This window comes from Pseudoliparis swirei, chromosome 2 (genome assembly GCF_029220125.1).
Source record: "Pseudoliparis swirei isolate HS2019 ecotype Mariana Trench chromosome 2, NWPU_hadal_v1, whole genome shotgun sequence".
NCBI lineage: Eukaryota > Metazoa > Chordata > Actinopteri > Perciformes > Liparidae > Pseudoliparis > Pseudoliparis swirei.
This window is the reverse complement of record NC_079389.1, coordinates 10,413,321-10,438,212: the sequence shown is the minus strand read 5'-3', so window position 1 is coordinate 10,438,212 and position 24,892 is coordinate 10,413,321. Positions and strand designations below refer to the sequence as shown.

At 41.6% G+C, this 24,892-nt stretch overlaps 3 protein-coding genes and 1 long non-coding RNA gene across 8 annotated transcripts in view; 2 read left to right on the top strand and 2 right to left on the bottom strand.

The window, feature by feature from the left end:
• The first annotated feature begins 804 nt into the window (after positions 1 to 804).
• Positions 805 to 4,991, top strand: dhrs9 (dehydrogenase/reductase (SDR family) member 9). Its single transcript, XM_056432403.1, has 5 exons — positions 805 to 855; positions 2,000 to 2,329; positions 3,565 to 3,823; positions 3,918 to 4,081; positions 4,716 to 4,991. The coding sequence occupies exons 2-5, from the start codon at positions 2,017 to 2,019 to the stop codon at positions 4,943 to 4,945; spliced, it is 966 nt and encodes a 321-aa protein (XP_056288378.1). The 5' UTR covers positions 805 to 855; positions 2,000 to 2,016; the 3' UTR covers positions 4,946 to 4,991.
• A 471-nt stretch (positions 4,992 to 5,462) lies between these two features.
• On the top strand, positions 5,463 to 17,328 carry rdh1 (retinol dehydrogenase 1). Its single transcript, XM_056425391.1, has 6 exons — positions 5,463 to 5,532; positions 13,936 to 13,971; positions 14,079 to 14,409; positions 15,445 to 15,703; positions 15,873 to 16,036; positions 16,117 to 17,328. The coding sequence occupies exons 1-6, from the start codon at positions 5,530 to 5,532 to the stop codon at positions 16,341 to 16,343; spliced, it is 1,020 nt and encodes a 339-aa protein (XP_056281366.1). The 5' UTR covers positions 5,463 to 5,529; the 3' UTR covers positions 16,344 to 17,328.
• LOC130200836 (uncharacterized) lies at positions 7,501 to 8,229 on the bottom strand. The gene is made up of 2 exons (XR_008833088.1): positions 8,013 to 8,229; positions 7,501 to 7,936 (listed from the first exon to the last, which is right to left on the bottom strand). It is a non-coding gene; the product is annotated as an uncharacterized LOC130200836 (long non-coding RNA).
• Positions 16,399 to 24,892, bottom strand: part of lrp2a (low density lipoprotein receptor-related protein 2a) — a 45,695-nt gene continuing 37,201 nt past the window's right edge. For 3 of the 5 annotated variants that reach the window (XM_056425365.1, XM_056425348.1, XM_056425332.1), the window contains 16 exons: positions 23,916 to 24,047; positions 23,665 to 23,796; positions 23,443 to 23,586; positions 23,190 to 23,355; positions 22,973 to 23,101; positions 22,634 to 22,857; positions 22,342 to 22,521; positions 21,770 to 21,889; positions 21,509 to 21,599; positions 21,292 to 21,359; positions 19,329 to 19,446; positions 19,083 to 19,203; positions 18,754 to 18,864; positions 17,827 to 17,943; positions 17,649 to 17,720; positions 16,399 to 17,545 (listed from right to left, as the gene is read on the bottom strand). In XM_056425365.1, coding sequence (XP_056281340.1) covers positions 17,375 to 17,545; positions 17,649 to 17,720; positions 17,827 to 17,943; positions 18,754 to 18,864; positions 19,083 to 19,203; positions 19,329 to 19,446; positions 21,292 to 21,359; positions 21,509 to 21,599; positions 21,770 to 21,889; positions 22,342 to 22,521; positions 22,634 to 22,857; positions 22,973 to 23,101; positions 23,190 to 23,355; positions 23,443 to 23,586; positions 23,665 to 23,796; positions 23,916 to 24,047 — 2,096 coding nt within the window. In that variant the 3' untranslated portion in view covers positions 16,399 to 17,374. Of the gene's footprint in view, positions 17,546 to 17,648; positions 17,721 to 17,826; positions 18,097 to 18,753; positions 18,865 to 19,082; positions 19,204 to 19,328; positions 19,447 to 21,291; positions 21,360 to 21,508; positions 21,600 to 21,769; positions 21,890 to 22,341; positions 22,522 to 22,633; positions 22,858 to 22,972; positions 23,102 to 23,189; positions 23,356 to 23,442; positions 23,587 to 23,664; positions 23,797 to 23,915; positions 24,048 to 24,892 lie in introns of those variants that run through there. The other 2 variants (XM_056425342.1, XM_056425356.1) reach the window with 2 other exon arrangements.

Sequence of the window (24,892 nt, the reverse complement as noted above, 5' to 3'; positions counted from 1 at the left end):
AGAAAAATAAAAATTTTAATATTTAATTGTTTCCAAGTTTAAGTGTTGTTTACTTTACTTTTGTTTGTTGTTGACTACCGAATTGTTTTGAACATTAAAAATTGATTAAACATTGAGAGGTTATGAGGGATTCGAGGTAAAAATGAAAATGGTCAAAAAATGAAATAACTTCTTGAATTTTGTTTGTTTGTTTTTTTGTTTTTTTAAAATTTGTAAAATGCCCCCCAACCTCAGAGGTTAATGTGTGACATTTGAATATCAGCAGTCAGTTACCAAGGCCACTGGTTCTGCTGTGTTCAATGTTAAAATGGAGGACCAATATTTTTTTTTTTTTTTTTTTTTTTTGTTTCTTGATGTTTCGGAAGAAACAATTTATCATATCCATTAATATTAAATACTGCTTGTAGTGTATGTTTGAAAGCAAAAACAAAGTTCTGTGTTTTGTTTGTTTTTAAAAGAATGAAACTTTTTTTTTTTTGTATCAATGTTGATTAATCGCGATTAGTGATTAATTAATTAAATTTCAAACTGTGCGATTAATTAGTTAAATTTTTTTAATCGATTGACAGCCCTAATATATATATATATATACATATATAGATGGATAAATGGATAGATAGATAGATAGATAGATAGATAGAATCCATGTACGTCTATATGACATTACCCCACAGTGTCCAGCAGATGGCGATCTCAACACGTCATTTCCGTGAAAAGGCAGGCGGAGGAGGACACCTGAGCTCCCCGGAAGTTAAGTTCAATTAAATGAAGTAGGAAAGAAAAAGAAAGTCTCTCCGCCGTCTCTCCTGAAGTTTCGCGTCCTCCTGCTCTGCCGTGCGACACTGATTTATTCACGTAAGTTTATTTTTTAAAGTTTCTTTAAGTCTTCCAAGAGATGTTCAACTAGTTAAACATTAACCTACAACCGCCAGTCCTCTGAGTCCCTGTCCACATGGTAACATTGAATATCATCTCATATGTAACATTTCAAATGTGAATAATTGCTCCGGAAAGTTATTTGGAAACAGTTTTATTAATTGATAGATTGTGTTTGTGGTCATTTTTCATCCAAAAATAGCAAACATTACCGTTGCACTGTCGGTCGGGGAAAGACAATTCAAATATAGCATATTTTGTGAAACTGTATCAATTGTTGAGAAAATAATAATTGAGAAAATAATCTGGCAGTTAGTTTCTGCTAATATATAATATTCAATCTCAATTGACCTGGCTAATTTGTGAAATGACACTGATTTGTGTGTTTGTTATAAATGTAATTTAAAGATGCAACATCTAATGACCACTATTTCATATTCTGTATCATTTCAGTAAAATATGTGGCATTCGATTTGTTAGGCATGACGTTTGTACCTTAGCTCATTGCATCAAAACGTGCCTCCATGTTGAGTAACTCCGACATTCTTGAAAGCATTGCAATCCGCCCACAGACTGACAGACAGACAGGTTTTGCTAGGACTCAGTTTCGTGTTAAATTCAGTAACGGCCCAGCTGTGGGTCAGCGGTTAGTCCTGTGTCCTTGAGCAAGACACTTGACCCTGAACTGCTCCCTGTAGCTGTGGATAAAAGAATCAGCTAAATGTAAACGAGATGAGGAAGAGGTTGAAATTGTGCAAATGTCTCCAGCGTGAGATCACTAATCCATCTGACTGCTTTGTGGACTTTTATTTCAGCTTTCAGTTTAAAAATTCCGATTAAAATCTCATTGCCTGATTCTTTAACGACTAGGCAAACTTCATCAGCTGAAGAAGACCGCTTATTATGATTGAAAGCTTCAGAAAAGCAATTACATTGACCTTGACGGGAGGTTTTTTTGTCAATCAAATTGTTAAATGGGTCTAACTGAGAAATCAGAATACAACAAGGATCTCAAAATGTCACATATCTGTCTTTTTATGCACATTTCTTTTAATTTGGAGCAGTATAGCATTATACATCTATACGGTATTATGTGTGTCATTTATCATTTCGCTCTTGACAGTCTGGTTTTTAGAAATAATGTTGCTGTATGTCGTCGGACTGGTAGCTCCCTGGTTCGTCTATCGTTGGTACAAGGAAAGGAAAAGAGTGACCAACAAAGAAGATAAATATGTCTACATCACTGGTTGTGACACTGGGTTTGGGAATCTCCTCGCGAGACACATGGACAAGTTGGGCTTCAATGTAATTGCGGCCTGTTACACTGAGGAGGGCGAGAATGAGCTGAAGAAGATCGCCTCCGACAGACTGAAGACCTTCCACCTGGACGTCACCGACTCCGAGAGCGTCAGCAAGACGGCGGATTCCATCAAGACTCTGGTGGGCAGGAACGGTGAGTGGCTTTGAGGGACTCGTTTCTTTATGGTCACATTTTTATGTCTGTCTAACTCACAGGTGTTGTGTTCATCTCCGAGTTAACGGCATTTGTAGGATTTCAGGTGAATCAACGATATATAATATGATGTTTAAAAAAAAAATTGGGTAGTACTTATAATGTGATCTCAAAGACTTTTTTGTTCCTTCTCCAAACGCTCCCATGTCTGTCTGTTCATTGTGAGGCTGCAGGTTAGCGTAGCTTAGCATAAAGACTGGAAACAAGGGAAACCGGCAAGCCTCATGAAGGTGATCCGGTCCACAGTCGACCGGCACCGATAAGATCCCTTAATAAAACACTACCACCTGTTTCCAGTTGTTATGCTAAGCTAACCTGCAGCTGGCTGAAGCTTCATATTTACCATACAGACATGAGAGTTTTGCACATGCTCGTGTATCTCTTAGCAAGAAAGAGATAAATATAGAAAAGTATTACGGGACAGTTAACCCTGAAAATGGGAAAAGCATATTTTCCTCTTCCCTGTTTATAATAATTTAACACATATTTGTACTCTAAGGATGACACCATTGACTACATCATTTAGATATTTGATGTATTGTGAAATGTTTGGCTCTTCATGACGTCTGACTCCAGACCTCATGCCTGCATTATGGCTATGAAGCTCTAATATATTACAGATAAATGACCTTTTCACCAAAGTTAATGGATTTCTCTGAAGTTCTATGATTATCTTAAACACAGTTTCACAACTCGATCATACTTGTAGAGCTTTTGTTCTTGACGGACTTTGAGTCCTGTTTCAACCCACTCTTCAAAGCTTAACATAGATTTCACATTCATTATCAGATGCAGACAAAAGGCTGTAACTTTTGGGCTGAGAAGGTTTCAGAATGAGTTTAATGTAGTTATAATAACCAGGGGTCATGTAGGCCATGTTGGGTGAAACTTATGTGTCTTCTCGTGAAAATCATAATTCAGAGTGCTTATTTTATCTAGCAGGGTCGTGATTTCTGCAAAGAGAAATGTCTGACCCTAACTCTGTTCAAATGTATGTCCAAAGTCCCATTACATTGGAGAGAAGGCTAACATCTCTACGGCCACTACCTCCAAAAATACTCACTCCAACTCGATCTAGATTGATAAGTCGCACTCCAGATAAGAGGAGAACAATGTGTTTATGATTGTTGTGGTGCACTGTCCCTTTAACACTCACCTCTTGTTGTGCACTCCAGGCTTGTGGGCCGTCGTGAACAATGCTGGCGTGGCTCTGCCGTCGGGCCCCACTGACTGGCTCACGATAGACGACTACAAGGGCATGCTCGCCGTCAACCTGTGCGGCGTGATCGATGTGACGCTGAGCGTCCTCCCCCTCATCAAGAAGGCCAGAGGCCGAGTGGTCAACGTCGCCAGCGTGTTTGGCCGAGTCAGCCCGTTTGGCGGGCCGTACTGCGTGTCCAAGTTTGGAGTGGAGTCCTTCAACGACAGCCTGCGGTGAGAGATGTTCCCCTTTTCATGCCGGAGTCACATTGTTATTCTCCCCAGAGTCTCCTCCACTTACAGCCCCGTGCCCTCCTCTCTGTTTCAGGCTCAACATGGCGCCCTTTGGAATCAAGGTGGCGTGCATTGAGCCGGGCTTCTTCAGGACCAACGTGACCGATGTAGATATGATGAAAAATAACATGACGAAGCTCTGGGACCGATTACCTCAGAATATAAAGGATGAATATGGACCTGAATTCTTGAAAGCATGTGAGTTACTCCACTTGGTAACAAATAATAACAACTTATTTTTTTCACAATTTGCATAGATGAGAGGAAATTATTTTTGTCACATGCTGTTCATCTCTCCAATTAATAATCTGTGATATTCACCTTAACCTGTTCTCACCACTTTTCAGTATTTAGAGAACTTTATTTATTTACTTTGGCCATTCCAAGAAAAATCCTCAATAGATATAAATTGTGTTGTACATTTTATGGTTGGATAATAAGTCGTGTTGTCCTCGACCAAAGAATTCTAATTCGACAAACTCTGCCGGATTTATCTTTTCTCATCTTTATGTTTTGAAGAGTTCTTTTGATGACACAATTATAGATAAATCATTATCCTCTGGTTCCCTTATTTCCTCATAATTTAAACTAGACACACTGTTCTCCATGTATGGACGTGTGGACTATACATGTAGGCATTGTTGCTGCACTAACTTCTAAATCTTCCTTAATGTTGTCTTGTATCAAATGAGCCTTGTCTGTTTTTGTATCTATATTTATTTAGTGCCAAATTACATGTCTCTCTTTAAGAAAGGAAACATTCGGAACTAATTAGAAATAATAGACCTGTAAAATAACGCGTGCTCCTCTGCCTGCTGTGTTTCTCTTTCAGCTATTGACATGTTGGACCAGAGGTTCAGGATGTTGACGGACAGTAATCTGATGAAGGTGGTCGGCTGCATGGAGCACGCCGTCACGGCCGTTTATCCTCGTACTCGCTACTCTGCTGGATGGGACGCAAAGTTCTTTTGGTTGCCCGTGTCCTACATGCCAACGTTCATCATGGATAGACTTTTTCGTACAAATAGCCCAGACGTAAAGCCCAAAGTGTCTGTACTGTAACTGCAGTCAAATCGATTGTCTGAGAAAAATAAATGTGGCTGATTTCCATCACCTATTGGCTGTCTTTTTTACTGGAATAAATGTTTGAGCCAGAAGAAATACTCCGTTGACTTTATATAACCATGTTGGGTATAATAAAACATGTTTAGCTCTTAATTATGTCTCTGACTGCAGACATTATGTCTGCTGTGTTTATTATATGATCTAATTTTATTATATTAAGCACATTGGCCTTTGAGTTATATAGCTATCTTGATTACAGTGTCACAACTTGACCAAGTCGTAAAGTGTTTGTTCTTCGTGGACTTTGACTCCTCTGCTCTTCATATTCATAATGTTGCTTTAGTCAGATCAAGGGAACAGTGAGTTCCTTTTGGGCTGTTTTCAGAGTGCATTTGAGGTAAAAAGGGATTGCAGCTATCAAAAATGCAGATCATGTATTACACAACCCAGAACAGCTGTTCTGTCCAATATGGACCTTGACACTCTGCCGACGCACTGAAAACAATAATCTTCACACTCGGAGCAACCTGAACGACAACGGATCTTCACGTTCAGGTATTCGTTAAGGAAGAACTGCAGCCATGGTTAGTCTGCATTATTATATTACACCATTTAAATGTGATAATTGAGTTTGATGCTAATGACAACCCCAACAGAAACTAGATATTATGATTTATTTATTAATATGTGACCATTTATTTTCACACAAACCAGCTCATTGAGATAAGATGCCATCTGGTAGTTGAGTGACATGTACTTGCTACAATAGAGGTGGACGGTTCTTTTTGTTGTGGAAATACAAAGCTCCACAAACACATTCCGGTGTCTCTTATGTGATAATATATCTTAGTGGTAGAAAAAGTATAAAAGTTGCAACTGGGGTGTAAACTGCCGTAGAAAACATACTGAAAGTAGCAAAAGTATACATATTTTAAAAGCTGCTATTGTGTTTTATTTATAGATATATATTATAATATAATTATATATATAATAATTTTCGTCCACCGACTATTGAAGTCCCCCCCCCCCCCTCAACATTTCTCAGCTCGCGCGGCTGAGCCATGCGCGCGCCAGCATCGGAGCTCTGCCGTGATGCGTGCACACACAGGTGAGCACACTCTCACTAGCAGCCCCCGTTTTTTGACAGTTACTCGTTCCCACAATATGTCAGTGACAATTCAATTCAATTCAGTTTATTTGTATAGCCCAATTTCACAAATTACAAATTTGTCTCGGAGTGCTTTACAATCTGTACACATAGACATCCCTGCCCCAAAACCTCACATCGGACCAGGAAAAACTCCCAAATAACCCTTCAGGGGGAAAAAAAGGGAAGAAACCTTCAGGCGAGCAACAGAGGAGGATCCCTCTCCAGGATGGACAGATGCAATAGATGTAATGTGTACAGAAGGACAGATTTAGAGTTTAAATACATTCAATGAATGTGACAGAGTGTATGAATAGTTCATAGTAGGCATATTCCATGATGGAGACCTCCACGATCCATCAGGCAGATGGCGGTAGAGAGGAGGAGTGGGCGGAGTCTCAACAGTGGGCGGAGTCTCAACAGGACAGTGGCGTAGTCAGGAGCAGGAATTCCACGACCCAGACCTCGATGATCCATCAGGCAGATAGGATCTATGTTGTCTCATAGGGTCTGATGACCCCATGAGACGTGAAGTCAAAAGGACTCCGGGGAGAAAGCAGAGTTAGTAACATGTGATTGAGAAATGAAAATTCATCCTTAAGGAGAGAAAAAAGAGGAGATAGGTACTCAGTGCATCCTAAACGTCCCCCGGCAGCTATAAGCCTATAGCAGCATATCAAGGGGCTGGACCAGGTGAACCTGATTCAGCCCTAACTATAAGCTCTGTCAAAGAGGAAAGTCTTAAGTCGACTCTTAAACGAGGTGACTGTGTCTGCCTCCCGGACTGAAGGTGGAAGCTGGTTCCATAAAAGAGGAGCTTGATAACTAATAGTGGGGTCGGATGCATGTGTAATTTTTCTCAGTCATTTCAAATTGGTGTTAAAGTTTGGTTTTCACTTCTAAGTTGAAGTTTAGGGTCTATAGAAAAATTTGAGTCCGAGTGTCAAACACACAGATAAAAAATGGCCTCTAGGGGGCGCCGCAAAATATGTAAACTGCTACAACTTTTGATTAGATTAACCAAATTTAACAAATGAGGTATGTATGGATTCAGAATTAAAAGGAGAAACTGGTATGCTAAGCATTTGGTGACCAGATAAAAATAAATACACTTTTAGCCCAAAATATTACATGGACACAAGCGAAATTATGCTTTTTTAAAGATAAAGTCTGAAAATATCCTCACAGTTGCTAAGGAATTTTACTTTTTAATGTTATTTCACAAGTCAAGACTGTGTGGTGATTAAAATGAAATTGAAATGCTCCTCACTCTTCTATTCTATGCCCTAGGAGGCGCCGCAAAATGTAGTAACAGCCATGAACTTTCTATGTATTGATTTAGGATCAGGTGTCTCAACTTTTTTCAGTCAGTCAATCAATCAATCAATCAATCAATCAATCAAGCCAACAAGCCATCATTTTATTCACAAGAAATTTTCACAAAAGAACTTTATATCTGGAAGAAAGTAAATCAATAACAATAAGAAGATAAACAATAGTTTTTCTGGCATTCAAAAAATTAACAGAGGACCATAGGGCTAACATTTATTCTGAGAACTTCACTCTACAATGATAACTATAATTTACTTCTTTGATTTATTCTATGTCAGTCTTAGAAGTTCTGACATGTGCACTTGCACAGACGTGTGCACTTTAACTTCGCCTTCATGCACTTGCACCGAGAACTGGCAGGTCGACTTGTACAAGTACTTGTACAACCACACTTCACATCTAGTTGGAATACGTCTTTGGCAAGTGGTATCGTAGTCCAAATGGGAAGAAGTTTGCTGTCCTCTTCTTTCCACCCATGGTCAGTGGGGTTGTTGTCAGGCATTATAGACCTAAATGAATGAATACATAAATGCATGGTTTTTTTGTGATTATATAGTTCTCAAATCCATACAGGTGCATACTTACATGTGGGCTGTTGTCCAGATGCTTGCTTGGAAGACACTCCTTTTGAGATGTAGATCCAAAGCATCCATTGTTGGGGGGATTCTTTCAACATCCCTCGTCTTCTGTGAGAATAGCCTCATTCGAAGAAGATCAACATCATTTTCCTCATTTGATTCACTGGAGTACAGCCTACAAACAAAGTTTACTGCAACTTCTTTCAGCCTTGGAGAGGTTTGGAATGGAGTCTCAATGATGGTTGCGAACTCCTCTGTCAAGTGTGGAACTGTGCATCAATTTGCAGCAGGATCGCTACCCTGAACTTGAAAGAAGATGTGCTGTCTGATCCCGTGAATGCGTGGAAGAGAGCCATGGCTTTACATGTTTCTGTGCCCAGTTTTGTGGCGAGTGTTCAGGGAGATCATTCTTGATGTCTTTCCAGTTTTGAAGCAGATCCAGATTTCTGCAGTTGCATTCAAAGCCTTGATATGATGGAAATTACTCAGCAGGATTACGACAACATCTGTGTCTCCAGTATAGACCATCCCAACTGATGCTGGTTGGAGGGCATGGAGAAGATGCACTAGGACACGAGTGTCAGCTTCCTCGTGGTTGCAGCGATCCATTGGAGGACTGTTTCCAACATGGTGGACGCAATCATCTGCTGTTATGTAGACATCTTTGTCATCTGGGAACTGTCCATTTGTTACAAGCGCAGTTGACAGGAATGAAAACAGTTCTGTCTTATTATCCTCATTTGCCAGAAATGCCTGCCAATCTCTTGGGACTTTGGCAGTGCCAGAGATGCGTTGTCGGGTGCCTGATCCTCGCTTTTCTCTTGTTCCTCCTTTGATTGTCAAAGCACGATACTGGTCCCAGACGATGTCCACTCGTGTTGATCTTTTCAGGTCATGTTGAACTCTTGGGCAGAACACCTTGTCGAAGTAGGACTCAAAGGTCTTCCCTTGGACAGTCGTGCCAGGCAGTGAATGGATAAGTGCTCCACCATCAATGACAATGAAAAGCAGCAAAATAATTAAAAAGTGCAACAATAACAAAAGGCCTGCAAGTTGGGTGCTTCATATCACGTAGGCTATATGCAGCCATATTTGTGTACGGGTATCCTAGCTATGTTTGTGCTATAGGGATATTCTGAACACCAATCTTAAATCCAGTCGAGTCATTACACAGCCTTTATTTACAATAACTTTAAAAATCATGTTTCATAGCAACTTTGAGGACATTTCCAGACTTTATCTCCAAAAAAAGCATAATTTCGCTTGTGTCCATGTAATATTTTGGGATAAAAGTGTATTTATTTTTATCTGGTCACCAAATGCTTGCTATACCTGTTTCTCCTTTTAATTCTGAATCCATACATACCTCATATGTTAAAATTGGATAATCTAATCAAAGGTTGTAGCAGTTTACATATTTTGCGGCGCCCCCTAGAGGCCATTTTTCATCTGTGTGTTTGACACTCGGACTCAAATTTTTCTGTAGACCCTAAACTTCAACTTGGAAGTGAAAACCAAACTTTAACACAAATTTGAAATGACTGAGCCTTATACGACCCCACTATAAAGGCTCTGGCTCCCATTCTACTTTTTAAGACTCTATGAACTGCAAGTAGTCCCGCATTTAGTGAGCGTAGCTCTCTAGTGGAGCAATATGGTACTTCAAGCTCCTTAAGATATGATGGTGCATCACCAATCAAGGCTTTGTACGTTAAGAGAAGAATTTTAAAAGTGATTCTTGATTTTATGGGTAGCCAGTGCAGAGCAGCTAGTGCAGGAGTGATGTGATCTCTTTTCTTAGTTTTAGTGAGAACACGAGCTGCAGCATTCTGGATCAACTGGAGGGACCTAAGAGACTTATTAGAGCAGCCTGATAATAAGGAGTTGCAGTAATCTAGTCTAGAAGTAACAAACACGTGAACCAGCTTTTCGGCATTTTTTGAGACCAGATGTGCCTGATTTTAAAATATTACGTAGATGAAAGAATGCAGTCCTTGAGATTTGCTTTACGTGGGAGTTAAAGGACAAGTCCCGATCAAAGATAACGCCAAGATTCTTTACAGTGGTGTTGGATGCCAGGGCAATGCCGTCTACAGAAACCACATCACCAGATAATTGATCTCTGAGGTGCTCAGGGCCGATTAAAATTACTTCGGTTTTGTCTGAGTTTAACATCAAGAAGTTGCAGGTCATCCATGTTTTATGTCTTTTAAGACATGCTTGAATTTTACGAGTTGGTTGCTCTCCTCTGGTTTTATCGATAGATATAGTTGAGTATCATCTGCATAACAATGAAAGTTTATGGAGTGTTTCCTGATAATATTGCCCAAAGGAAGCATGTATAAGGTAAATAAAATTGGTCCAAGCACAGAACCTTGTGGAACTCCGTGATTAACGTTGGTGGTTATCCGGGCGTCATCGTTTACAAATACAAATTGTGATCGATCTGATAAATAGGATTTAAACCAAATTAGTGCCGTGCCTGAAATGCCAATCGACTGCTCCAGTCTCTGTAATAGGATGTCATGGTCAATGGTGTCGAATGCAGCACTAAGGTCTAACAAGACCAGTACAGAGAGGAGTCCTTTATCTGCTGCCATTAAGAGGTCATTTGTAATTTTCACCAGTGCTGTCTCGGTGCTGTGGTGTTTTCTAAATCCTGATTGAAATTTCTCAAATAAACTATTATGATGTAGAAAGTCGCACAACTGATTTGCGACCACTTTCTCAAGGATCTTGGAGAGGAAGGGGAGGTTAGAGATCGGTCTGTTGTTAGCCAACACCTCTGGATCCAGAGTGGGCTTCTTCAGGAGAGGTTTAATAACAGCCACTTTGAAGGAGTGTGGTACATGGCCTGTTAGCAGAGACACATTGATAATATCTAATAGAGAGCTCCCAATTAAAGGCAAAACGTCTTTAAGCAGCCTCGTCGGGATGGGGTCCAAGAGACAGGTAGACGTGTTCGAAGTAGAAACCGTTGAAGATAATTGGTCACAGTTGATGGGAGAAAAGCCCTCCAAATATACACCAGGGCATACAGCGGTTTCCAAGGCCATTCCACTTGAGGACAGATTGGCACTGGTTAAGGGCAAGAGATTATTAATCTTGTCCCTAATAGTTAAAATCTTTTCATTAAAGAAGTTCATGAAGTCATTACCACTGAGGTCTATAGGAATACTTGGCTCCACAGAGCTGTGACTCTCTGTCAGCCTGGCTACAGTGCTGAAGAGAAACCTGGGGTTGTTCTTATTTTTCTATTACTGATGAGTAATAGGCTGCTCTGGCATTACGGAGGGCCTTCTTATAAGTTTTAAGACTATCTCGCCAAACTAAGCGGGATTCTTCCAGATTAGTTGAACGCCATATGCTTTCAAGCTTTCGTGACGTTTGCTTTAGTTTGCGGGTCTGAGGGTTATACCAGGGAGCAAACCTCCTCTTCCTCACTGTCTTCTTCTTCAGAGGGGCTATCGAGTCCAGTGTCATTCTCAGAGAGCCTGTGGCACTGTCAACAAGATGATCAATCTGGGACGGACTAAAGTTAGACCAGGAGTCCTCTGTTATATTGAGACGTGGTATCGAATCAAATGCAGAAGGAATCGCTTCTTTAAATTTAGCAACAGCACTGTCAGTTAGACATCTGGTGTAGAAACTTTTGACTAACGGAGTACACTCCGGTAGTATAAATTCAAAAGTTATGAGGTTGTGGTCTGACAGAAGAGGATTCTGTGGGAAGACCTTCAAATGCTCAATGTCAACGCCATAAGTAAGAACAAGATCAAGCGTGTGGCCAAAGCTGTGAGTGGGTTTCTGTACTCTCTGACAGAAGCCAATCGAGTCCAACAAGGAGATGAATGCAGCACTAAGGCAATCATTATCAACATCCACATGGATATTAAAATCTCCAACAATAATAACTATCAGTTTTAAGAACCAAACTTGATATAAATTCTGAGAATTCAGATATAAACTCTGAATATGGACCTGGTGGCCGGTCCAGAATCACAAATAGAATTGGCTGTAGTGTTTTCCAGGTTGGATGTGAAAGACTAAGAACAAGGCTTTCAAATGAGGTGTAGTGTATTAGGTTTAGGATTAATTAATAGGCTCGATTCAAAGATGGCTGCTACTCCACCTCCTCGACCGGTGCCTCGAGGAATGTGAGTATTAATATGACTTGGAGGAGTCGATTCATTTAGGCAGACATATTCTTCATGGCTCAGCCAGGTTTCAGTTAGACAACATAAATCAATGTGATTATCTGATATTAAATCATTTAGTAACACAGCTTTAGATGACAGATCTAATATTTAGGAGACCACATTTAATAGTCCTGTTTTGTTGCACTGCTGAAATAATGGTGTTAACTTGTATAAGGTTATTGTGTACGACTCCTCTTCTGCTTTCTTTTGATAGAATTAATTTAAGTTTAAGTGGCCGTGGGACAGACACAGTCTCTATGGAGCTCTGGGAGGGACTGGGTGAGAGGGGGCGGAGGCCCCGGGGGAGGGATGTGCTATGGGGGACACTGGGTGACAGGGATGACAGGGGCGTGGGGCTACTCTGTTTCTGCTTTACGACATGAACCCTGCGTTGTCACAGATATGGCTGTCCGTTGATCAACTTGATTATGTTTGCAGAAACGAGACGCGCTCCATCCAACGTGGGATGGATGCCGTCTCTCTTCATCAGATCAGGCTTTCCCCAGAAAGTCTTCCAGTTGTCTACGTAGCCCACATTATTCGCTGGGCACCACCTCGACAGCCAACGGTTGAAAGATGACATTCGGCTATACAATTCGTCTGTCTGCAAATTTGGGAGAGGGCCAGAGAAAACGACGGTGTCCGACAATGTCTTGGCATAAGCACACACAGATTCCACATTAATTTTAGTGACTTCCGAGCGGCGGGCTCGGGCGTCATTACCACCGGCGTGTATTACAATCTGACTGTATCTCCGCTTGTCCTTAGCCAGCAGTTTCAAACAAGACTCCACGTCGCCCGCTCTGGCCCCCGGGAGGCACACGACTGTGGTCCGCGGCTTCGCTATTTTCACGTTTACAGAAGGACTGTTGTAGCCTGCTGGAAATCACTTCTAGTTATAGACTCTGGTTCGCTGCTCCGTGACGTCACTAGCGACGTCACGGAACCAGAACACAGACATATACGTCAGAGACAATGGAATGGAATTCTCAGGCCAGGTTACTGATGCTAAAAACACTAGCGCGCGATTAGCATCCGCTAGCTAAATGGCGCTAGCCATAACCGTCTTTTCTTTAACTACTACACACTTAATAACTATCAAAATATAGCACCGCCAAAGCGAGCGAACATAACATTAGTATATATATATATATAGCGCTTGTGTACGCTTCTCATCTGTAAATGACCCCCCGTCGTCGTCGTCGTCACCTTTTTCACATCTCATGAGTTTGCAGGGATGTGAACACCAACATGTTTCAAGTGTTTGTGTCGGTCGGTACCGCCCCCCTGAAGCTGTAAACCTAGGGGAAACACTGATAGGTTATCATTACTATAACATGAGTTATGGATACGCAATTCACATAATCCGTTGAGAAGATGTATTTAAAAGTGCCCTAGAAAATAGATAAGTATCCTGCTTCGCGTTCATGTCCATTACTGCCGTGGTCAGATTATCACACTAGATGGCGCTAGAGCAGAACAAGCTGGTATATTAGGACCACTAGAGTTTGGAAGCATTTTTTTGATGACGTGAAAATGTGTGTGTTCAAGGTAGTGCGGGGTTAAATTGCTCTTTAATGTATTTCACATATGTCTATGTTAGTGATGCATAATGTGAGTTCATCACATTATCACAAACCAATGACCATAAAGAACAACATTCAAGAGTTTATCTTCCCGGCTTCAGTGAGGAGGAATTAAAAGAAATACATCTCAACTTTCTCCACTCAGGTGCCAGCTGACGATGTGTGGACATATTTATTTGAAGTAAGTGGATTCATAAACACACATATTAACCTTTTATGGAGATTGTATGGAGAATCTTTGGAAATAAAAGGAGTAATGAAGTCAAAGCTGTGGGTTTTGTGTTCTAGGTAATCCAGTCCCACCTGGCTGTAACCTGTGCTGTACTGCTGGTCACTCTCGCTGCCATCCGCTGGCTCATCAGAGATTCCTACCAAGTGGACGGCTTCAGCCAGAAGCACGTGTTCATCACTGGCTGTGACAGCGGCTTCGGGCATCTGCTGGCCAGGCAGCTGGACGCAAAAGGCCTCCACGTCGTGGCTGCATGTCTCACAGAGGAAGGTGCAGCCGATCTGACAGCTGCGGCCTCCCCCAGACTGAAGACCCTTCTGCTGGATGTTACAGACAGTGCGAGCATCGGGAGGGCGGTGGAGTTGGTGAGCAAAGAGGTCGGAGAGCGAGGTGAGCTGGGCGGACATGTGCAGCAGGGGGTACACACAGATAGGGTGCCAGTCAGAGTGAGGCACCGAGAGAGATAAAGGCAACCTGGACCATCCCATCCTCAACTCATCCTCCTCCTCCTAGATAGGGAGAAAATACTGACCTCATAGTCTGCTCTCTTTTTTTTAAGCCAGGAGCATAGTGAAGCTTCTCCAAACTTTAATTTGAACCACAGTTTTCTGAAAAAAAGAAAAAAAAGTTCTCAAATCCTCACCACAGCGAACATTTTTGAGCCTTTTTCTTTTTTTTGTTGACCTTATTGGAATTCGTGAACACGCCTGGTCCGTCTCTGTTAGGTTGAGTAGTGGACATAACTCCCAAACACAGTACATACAGTATGTGTTATATACTTTCCATAATGCTGTATGTTACATATCCTGGCATTTACAGATTGGATAATGAAGTCCCATTCCACCATCATTTCCTCTTAATACAAAACGGTATAACTTTTCAGAATCAGGTTTTACCATTGCTGTCTGAAGAAAGCAATATACATGCATACACGCATCTGTAAATTATAGGTATTTTGTGTTTAATTCCCTTTTGTTACTTAAGAAAAGTCTTGGTAGATTAATCAATAATTAAAATAATCCACAGTTGCAGTCATTACAAATGAAAATATAACAATGTGCTTGATGTGTTAAATGCTGATGTGCAAAGATCGGAATTAATGCAGCACAATCAGTGGTTTGGATAAAATGCACAGAACGTAAGACGATCAAAGCCTTTATTTATTAGCCTTTAATTCAGACATTCGTGCCAGTTTGCTGCTGGTTAGATGAGGACTACTCTGAACTGTATAGTTGTTAGTGCCTGATGCAAATTGATTAGAATTAAGCAAGCCAGTTACTACTTGTACATTAATTTCTTATATTTGTGAAGAAAATAGATCAAAAACATTGTCTTATCTCAATATTAGAGAATAAAGACTGAATTAAAGGTCCATAAAAGGAAATGTCTTCTGGTAAAGTTCCTGTCCGCCTCTATTCTCTGCAGGTCTGTGGGGTCTGGTGAACAATGCTGGCCGGTCCGTACCCATCGGCCCAACAGAATGGATGGAGCTGGAGGATTTCACGAAGGTTCTTGATGTGAATTTAATCGGAGTTATTGAGGTGTTGCTCCAGTTTCTGCCTCTGCTGAAAAAGGCCCAGGGCAGAGTGGTAAATGTGGCCAGTATACTGGGCAGACTGTCTCTCACTGGTGGAGGATACTGCCTGTCTAAATGGGGAGTGGAAGCCTTTTCCGACGGCCTCAGGTACTGAGAAGACAACAGATGTGTCACACTTTCTCTTAAAATAGGAAATACTGTAAAGGGATTATTAGAAACCAAACACACCTGCATGTTCAACATGCAATCATTCCTTCATCTCGTTAAAAAGCCGCTCCAGCTGCGCAAAGTAAACACATTGTTTTGCTTTGCCCAGGAGGGACATGCATCTCTTTGGCATCAAAGTGAGCATTATCGAGCCTGGCTTCTTCAAGACAGCTGTTACCAGGCTGGATCTTATTGAGGCTGACCTGAGGAGGCTGTGGACCCGCCTCCCTCAGGACGTCAAAGACTCCTATGGAGAGACGTACTTTGACGACTGTGAGTGGAAGTCAAGTTGATGATAAATAGTGTCCAATGAAAATGATGAATGACTCCTCCGCTTTGTTTTTCTCTGTCAGATGTGAAAGCTCAGGACTTCTCCATGGGCCTCTTGTGCAGTCCAGATATCTCCAAGGTGACAAGGTGTATGGAGCACGCGCTGACAGCTCGCTTCCCACGCACGCGTTACAGTGCAGGCTGGGATGCCAAGTTGTTCTGGATTCCTCTGTCCTACCTCCCGTCATGTGTGTCGGACTTTGCTACCAACATGTTTCTTCCTTCACCAAAGGATCAAAGAAATGTCTAACGGGCAACTGAACTTAACCGCAAAAGGGATGAAATTCAAGATATTGTGACAAGTGTTACAAAATAGGAAATTTATTAATTTCATGTCTCAGCAGCAACAATTTAAACCATATGCGCAAGTTGTGAATTATCACACACACACAGGTATGATTGGGCTCATTATGATACAATTAAATCATACTGTAAAGATAAGAATTTGTTCATGGTGTTTATAAAAACGAATGTCTACATCCTCAGGTCATGTGTTGCTCTTCAAGATAATCAATTACGTCAATTTATTTCCATGCAAAACAAACATGGACACCACGTTCAAGTATTGCTCCAAACTATTTTGGCCATTGTTCCAATATAACTAAAACATGATCATGTTGATTCAAATTCATAAGAAGTCAGGGAGCATAATGAGTCTGATTAACAACAATAAGTATGCTTCACACATATTTGAGCGTGTGCACCTGTTTCTACTGGAGCATACGTCTTTGATAAATGTAATGGCATAAGTTAAAATCCAATAATTGTTTGTCTTGCTTTTGTTTACAGCCATGAAATGAGGTAAATAAACATGATAGATTAAGTTAATACATCTTCAGTTTTGTTCAGTGGCAAAACAATATCATTCCACACATTTCTCTGATAACCTTCAATCATATCAGTACTGTACATTCAGAATGTAGCTCACTTTTGATCTGTTATTGTGTTTATGTTGAACTATTCATAGGATCCATTTCAAAGATATCTAATGACAATCTTACTGTTCAAATTTACAAATATACAATTTATTTATCAACATTTCTATCAGCAGCTTCAGTGCAAAGATATACATATTGTACATCAGAATAAAGAAAACATGAACACAAGAATTGGCATAAGAAATGTCAGAAGGCATAGTCACATGAGACTTTTATCTTCATTCTATAGAAATGTATTTCTCTTTCCTTCAACAAGTTGAGCTTTTGTACACAGGCTGCATAAAAAAATTAATTCTGTGCAAAGTGTGTTCCTTATTTCCGATTCCCGTCTGCGAGAGAGGGGTTACACGTCGCTGTCCTCTTTCACGAGGTTGGCTGTGTCTTTGAAACTGTCCTCCGTTGGCGAAAAGGTGCTCGGACGATTCGTCTTCTGAGGTTTGGCGGGGGGGGCAAACGGAGAGGGCTCGGGAGCAGAAGGGTCCCCAGTGCTCCCGACGGGCTTTTCATCCTTCATCTGGAAAACAAAGCAGAGGGTGAACCAGCTGAAAGAATATCCGTACTTTCTGTTTTGGAACTGCTGTCAGAAGCACGTTTTTCATTGCCGTGTCCAGACTTACCTCTGAATATGAAGGGTTTTCAAATGTGGTGCTTGGCTTTAATTTTTGCTTGAATAAGCTCCACTTTGACTCCTGCAAACAAACATAACCAGTGAGGTGATTCCACACTCACAAAGAGCAATCATCATAACGTAGCTTACATAGCGTTATATGCTCATACTGTGTTAAAGAGATTCACCTGCGCAGGTTTGGTGCTGACAGAAGATGAGCTCACGACGGCCACACTCGCATCTCCGCCAGACACCGGGTTCACATACTTGCTCTCCAGATGTTCACCGCTCACATTTACAGTCACCTGTTAGGTCGTCATGTCAGTTTCCTCAGTCATGATGATTGATCTCATTGGTAATCTAACAAATACCAATGACATTTTCTTTCATTTCGAAAGCTTAATCAAATTATCAGGAGGACAACCATACATTCTCTGCAGGTGCTGGATAACAATCATCTAAAAAAAAGAACCAGAAAAACCCGCATTGTTGCACATTTTTCAGTTATTGTACATGGACATAACAACATGTGTGTCCTCTGACAGGCTGAGGACCTACAGAGCGGTCACGGCCAAGTCGAATGAAAGAAACATCTGGAATGACACAGCAATGTGTGGGTATTTCTTCTTTCTTTTTTTTATAATTAACTATTCGGCAATGACAATGATCTACTAACCAGCAGACACATCCATAAATATCATTTCTATCACTTATTGTACATATTTAAAATGAACATTTTGATCCTGAAAACAAACACACCCATCGCATTATAAATCAAAGCCTCCTTTTGTTGGCTTCAGCAGAAATCCACTATTTTTTTGTTTCCCTCAAAATCAATGAAAAGTGTTTGGCCAGCAGTCCGTTATTCACTGTTTCAATCACATATCACCCATAATGTATACTTTTGAGATGTTCTGCTCACAAACATAACGTCTGTGATTACAGTCAAACTAAATACAAAACGAAGTGCATTTTTATTGTATATTGTCCCTAATATCATGATTTTAGAAATATGTTATTAAAGAAAATGAGTCAGCTGCTGAAAGACTTTGTGTGTTGTTATTGTCACGTCACTCCATGTGGGAAATAAAACAATCATTCAGTCATTGCAGTACCTGTGTGGCGTGAATGACAGCAGGATCCCCCGGCGCTCCAGGAGATGTCGCGTATAACGGGTTCTCAAATGTGATCGGCTGCCTCCCGGCTTCCATGGCAAAATGATCGTCCTATGAGGATAAAATGTTGATATAATTGCTTTTTAAATTCACTAAAACACACCAAGAACTGTTTTTCAAATGCTGCATACACAAGCAGTTCTAGAGGGAGAGTTCAAGTAAAGCAGTCAATAAATACCACATGAAACACTCGTTGGTTAATAAAAAGTTGCTGACAGTACGATACACTTTCAGTGACTTGGGGAAGTATTAACCGCTAATAGACCGACCATCTGCACGGCTGCGTCGATGAACGACACTCCAATGTGTGACGGTCCGAGGTCAACATTATCACCAGAGCGAAACGTCACACCATTCCCGGTGTCACCGGACTTCACCAGGCTGCTGAGGCTGGACACAAGCAAAACACTTTCATTTGAACTTTGATCTGAATTTTTCGGGTCTCAACTTTAGCACAGTTGTCATTCAGAGGCGCTAAAACAGAGAGTCACAAAGAGAGAAAAGCTCCAACGTACCTGGGTAGTATGGGCAAGGAGGGGATGAAAGATCCTGTTCGTTTGTAGTTGAGGAAAATCCCGATAGCCAAAGCTCCAGTGATGAGGATGATAATAACTGCCAGAAGAAAGGACACGGCTAAAGGAGAAGGATGCGTGTTAGACCTGCAAGAAGGTGTCGGTCCTTTTATTGATTTGTCCAAGGCTTTCGACACTGTCGATCATGCAGTAATGAAGCAGAGACTTCTTACTATTGGACTGTCAAAACATACTGTCTGTTGGTTTGAAAATTATTTATCAAACCGATCACAGTGTGTACAGGCTGAAGGCATCACCTCGAGTTCTCTTGATATAATAAAAGGTGTGCCACAGGGTTCAGTCCTTGGACCACTTTTATTCACAATTTATATTAACAGTATCGGTCAAAATGTGCCAAATGCCAATTTTCACTTTTATGCAGACGATACTGTCATTTACTGCTCTGCTCCTACACAGCATCAGGCTCTCTTACACTTACAAACAGCCTTCGATACTGTGCAACACTCTTTTAATGAGTTGAAATTATTGTTGAATCCTGATAAAACGAAGTTGATGATGTTTACAAACTCAAAAACTAAGCCATTGAACCTTCCAGCTATGATTTCATTTCAGGGCAAAGTGATTGAGTCTGTATCATCATATAAATACCTGGGATTCTTGATTGATGACTCTCTCTCTTTTAAACCTCATATTCAGCAACTTGTTAAGAAGTTGAAAGTGAGGCTGGGTTTCTATTTCCGAAATAAGTCTTGCTTTTCTTTTAATGCTAAAAAGAGACTTGTTGCTGCTACTTTTATGCCTGTGATTGATTATGGTGATGTCTTATATATGCATGCATCTTCTCAATGTCTCCACTCCTTAGATACTGTCTACCATGGAGCATTGAGGTTCATCACGAATCTTAAGGCTCTGACTCACCATTGCTCCCTGTATGCGAGGGTTGGTTGGACTCCTCTGTCCATCCGGAGACAAAATCATTGGCATGTCCTTATTTATAAAGCTATTCTCCACGTACTTCCATCGTATCTTTGGACGCTAATTCAGCTGAAAACCCTGGAAGCTACCATCTTCGCTCTGTGACCTCTGCTCAAGGCCTCCTCTTGCTCTCCGTCCCTCACGTCCGTTTGGAAATGGGGAAAAGAGGTTTTAAGTTTGCTGCTCCTGCGGCTTGGAATTTGCTGCAGACAGACCTGGGTCTCCGGGAGCCGGTCTCCTTAGGTGTTTTTAAAAATAGATTGAAAAGATTGGAGGGAAATTCATCTAGCTGTCGATGTTTTATATGACGGAGGTATGTGCTCCTGTGTGAGCTGGGTTGTGTTGGCTTGAGACTTAGTTTTGGTTTTATTCATGCTGTGATTTAGTTTTTCGTTTTATATATTGTCTGTCACTGTTTTATGTTTTATGTTGTATTGTATAAACTTTGTGTGACGTGCTGCTGCTGCTGTCTTGGCCAGGACACTCTTGTAAAGAAGATTTTTAATCTCAATGAGGCATTTCCTGGTTAAATAAATAAAAAAAATAAAAAAAATAAAATAAAAACACGATGACGGTCATCACACTTTGCAGAGTTTAGAGTTCATGTTCTTTGGCGGACCCATTTGTTTTCTAAACCACGAGAGATGTTGAACAGTAATCAATTGCACTGTTATTTGGCTATTTATTAAGCAAATGTATGACTTTGGTCACTCAACATAATCAGCAAATGCTGAGGCGGACTGTTTGTGTTGCCTGAGGAGCTTTCTGTGAAACCATCACATTTGGCCTTGATCTGCTCCAGTGAAGGTCATTAGTCACTGTGCAGCAGCTCCCACGTGTCAACCAGTGCATGTGTGAAGGACTCCCACAGGTTTTGGTTGAAATAATCTGTTTTGGCAACTCTTTAAGTTTAAGGAGAGAATAATGGAATGCCACGAGGATAAGCAAATACACACTTGTGTCACAGTACCTGTTCCTGCCGGAGCGCCCTTCGACTTCCCCATCTCACAATAGCTGCCCACATAACCGGATGGACATCTGCAGAAAAGCATGATAAACAGAATATTCCTACTTGGGAAAACAACACCTTGAGTTCCACAAATATCAGTCATATCCAGCATTTCTTGATATGACTGATGAAGAATCGATGAACCGCTGGTGTGAGTGGCACCAACAACGACACTCACTTGCACTTGGGCAGACCGCCTTCATCAGTGTAGCACGTTCCACCATTCATGCATCTACATGCAGCGGGCATTGCAACGGGTGCCTCAATGGCTGCAGGAGCAAAAGCCAGGCAGACACAGAATCAACAACAACGTCACACCACAGTTTCACAGGAGCAGGCAGGCACTCATGAAGAATGGATTTACGAATGCAAAACAGAATGCAACACACCAGCTAACACAAGAGTGCAGGCAGTCGATGCACTCACGGCTTCTGCTTACCTGCATCACATTCGTTGGCATCAAACTGCACCACAGAGGACCCTTGAGGGCAGGCGCAGGTGGACCCACCAGGCCGGAGGAGACAGAGGTGACTGCACACATTCTGACACGGGTTGGGTACTGAACAGGGAGGAGCACAAAGAGCCATTCGGTTAGATATTGCTCAGAGCAGAGATTATATCATTCAATTTCAGTTTGATTCCAATTATCAGACATATTTGGTGTTATCAATTTCATGTTGTCTGTCTGTAACTCTTTGTTATTTCTGCCTTTCTTAGCCAGGAAACACATGGAAGAAAAGATTGTTAATCTCAACGTAGCGTTCCTTGTGATATAAAGATTTTTTTTAAATACCTTCAAAACATAACCGTTGATTGCTATCCTCTCTTCCCTTCTAAAAATGTTATTTTGCAATATTTGCTGCACTCATTTGTCAAATTGATTCATAATTATTTTCATCTTTACAACGTGACATACTGAGAACCCTCTTTTCATGTCTTACACGCCTTGCGGTACATTGTCTCATGATCTGTTCCCGTAAACATTCTCTCTTCATGCGAATTCGTTCTGACCTGACTGGTTGTGTCGCTGCTCCTGGTAAATGCGGACTTGAGTCAGCCAGGGGTTGATGGTGAGAACTTTGACTTTATGTCCTTTCCCAAACTTGTTGGTCTTCCACACTTCACCTTTCTCTTTTGTTGTCCAGTAAACATGCCCCTCAAACAGATCCAGACTGTAGGGCTGACCAATGTCTGAAACCAATGAGAAAACAAAATATCGTAAATCTCCTCCACTGTCGAATAAAATACTTGATAAAACACCATAAAACTGTTTTGTTTTTCAGCAGGCTGTCAGTGTTCTGACCTCCTGATATGACAATCTTCCGGTCTGTGCCATCGGGCTTCATGGACTCAATGACGTTTTCTTTGGAGTCGCACCAGTAGATCCTATTTCCATTCAGATAGTCCAGAGCCAGCCCAGTAGGCCAGCCCAGGTCCTCCTCCTTCACCAGCACCTCTCTGTGCTGACCGTCCATCCACGCTGATTCTATTCTGGGTTTCCTGCCCCAGTCTGTCCAGTACATCATCCTGTCAACACAGAAATAATCAGAGACTAAACATAATTGTTTATCTGGATACAAATCCTCTTCAGAGTGTACAAAGGAATTCAATATGTAAGAATAGTCTTTTTTTCCCTCCATACCCAAGTGATGGATTGACAACAATAGCAGCTGGCTGGTCAAGGTCTGTGTGGATCAACCACTTCCTGTACCGCCCATCTAGTTTGGCCACTTCAATTCGATTGGTTCCTGAATCTGTCCAGTAGATGTGCCTGAAAGGTGATAAACACTCTCTGAGCAACTGAAACACATTTTGAGCAACCTCCGCAATTGTTAAAAGTCATAATGTTGGTGAATTACCTGCCAACCCAGTCCACAGCGATGCCGTCAGGATTAGCGATGTACCTCAGGTTCAGATCCATCTCTTTCACTGGGTTGTTGCCGTGATCGTTAAATGTGGTCATGTAGGCACGTTTGATGGAGCCGAACTGAGATCCCCGACCCAGAACTGTCCAGTACACAACACCTAAAGACCCACCAGGGGATGATGGTTACCTTTTATATTCAATGCAGCGAACAGAAACATGAACAGGTGTTGCAGGAGACATCTTACTGAGTCCTTGGCCCTCTGGATCCCACAGGTAGTCCAAGGCTTGGATGTGCTCAGCGTTGTCCACATAGTCTGAATACTGCTCAGAGGACAGGTTGAAGCGACGGATGCGGACGTTGTCCGGCAACAGCAGCACCGGTGGGTTTCCTGTACAGAAATGAACACGCTAATAAAAGGGAGCGTTTGTAAATAATCTTTTTCTCTGTGTGCATGCCAAGCTCTTACCCTGGGCAGCGCACTCGGTCCCGTGCGGCTCACCAAAAGAGAGAAAACCTTCGGCGCAAAAACACTCGAAGCTGCCCTTTGTGTTCTTGCACTCTTGAGGACACGAGCCGTACACCTCACACTCATCCACGTCTGTTTCCAAACGCAGAAGACGTTAGGAAAGAGGAAAACTCAAATGTAAAAAACAACTGCGATGCCACTGTTGAAATGGATTCAGTAAATGACGAATGACTAACTGATGTGACGTTTACCTTCACAGGTGTGCTTTTCTGTCAATCTCGGCTTGAAGCCGTGCCTGCACAAACAGAGGATGCCTCCCTGCGTCAGGTCAGTGCAGTTGTGTTCACAGATGTTGTCACTGCACGTGTGCCCACTGCCATGGTCTGACAGGAGCAAAAACAAAAACACACTAGATGTCAAACGAGACAGTCACGAAATTAAAACAGTTTAGTACCGACAGTAGGTCAGGTATGACTGATACAGTCAAGCTGAAGTCAAATTAAAGGAACAAAGGGGCTCACTGCATTAAAGTCTGTTGAAGAATAAAGGAGGGAAAGTTGAACATGTGGTAAGATTGTATTGTTGAACAAAGTAATAAACGGCTCCCGGGAATCTGAATCCTGTCTTCCCGCTTCTTTTGCCACAACAAGTCATGGTGGAGGTTCTGAATCAATCCACCATGATTTATCTCCATTTAAAGCGACGACAACAAACATTCATATTATGTTGATTTTGACGACCCTTTCAATGAAATCGGTCATGTTTCTAGGGAACCAGAGTCCCTTTAGAAAACCTCCCATTGTACTGCAGCAGGTTTGGACAGTCTTAGTCCTGGTGCTGGTCCTGGGTCTGGGCCGTGTTGCCGGGCCCTGGCCTCCAGCAGCGTGGTGTTGGTGTTTGATCTCAGCGAGGCACAGCTCTACTCCTGGCCGGAGGAGAAGAAGCTGCTGCCAGAATCCGACCCGTTGGCACCGATGACACGCCGGAAGAATACGTTTTAAGAAATGACCAATCTTCTTGCTGACGGCCTTGTTTACTTATTTAGCTTATCTGGAGGCATCAGTATTGAATTGATACAAGTTGGTTACCACTGATATTCTGACTAAGCTTAATAAAAGTAACCTTCTTTCCAGGCATATAAGAATGTTAATCCAGCATTTTAATAGTGTCTTATCTCCAAATACTTTTAACAGTTTTAGAAATGTAATTTCTCCTAATTTTAGTAAAC

What these genes read in the sequence shown, in the direction of transcription:
- dhrs9 (XM_056432403.1), top strand. Translation starts at nt 2,017, where the DNA reads ATGTTGCTGTATGTCGTCGGACTGGTAGCTCCCTGGTTCGTCTATCGT. An exon ending in GACTCTGGTGGGCAGGAACG is followed by an intron (nt 2,330 to 3,564) that starts GTGAGTGGCTTT and finishes TGTGCACTCCAG; the next exon opens with GCTTGTGGGCCGTCGTGAAC. An exon ending in ACCTGAATTCTTGAAAGCAT is followed by an intron (nt 4,082 to 4,715) that starts GTGAGTTACTCC and finishes TTTCTCTTTCAG; the next exon opens with CTATTGACATGTTGGACCAG.
- rdh1 (XM_056425391.1), top strand. An exon ending in GCCTTTTCCGACGGCCTCAG is followed by an intron (nt 15,704 to 15,872) that starts GTACTGAGAAGA and finishes TGCTTTGCCCAG; the next exon opens with GAGGGACATGCATCTCTTTG. An exon ending in AGAGACGTACTTTGACGACT is followed by an intron (nt 16,037 to 16,116) that starts GTGAGTGGAAGT and finishes TTTCTCTGTCAG; the next exon opens with ATGTGAAAGCTCAGGACTTC.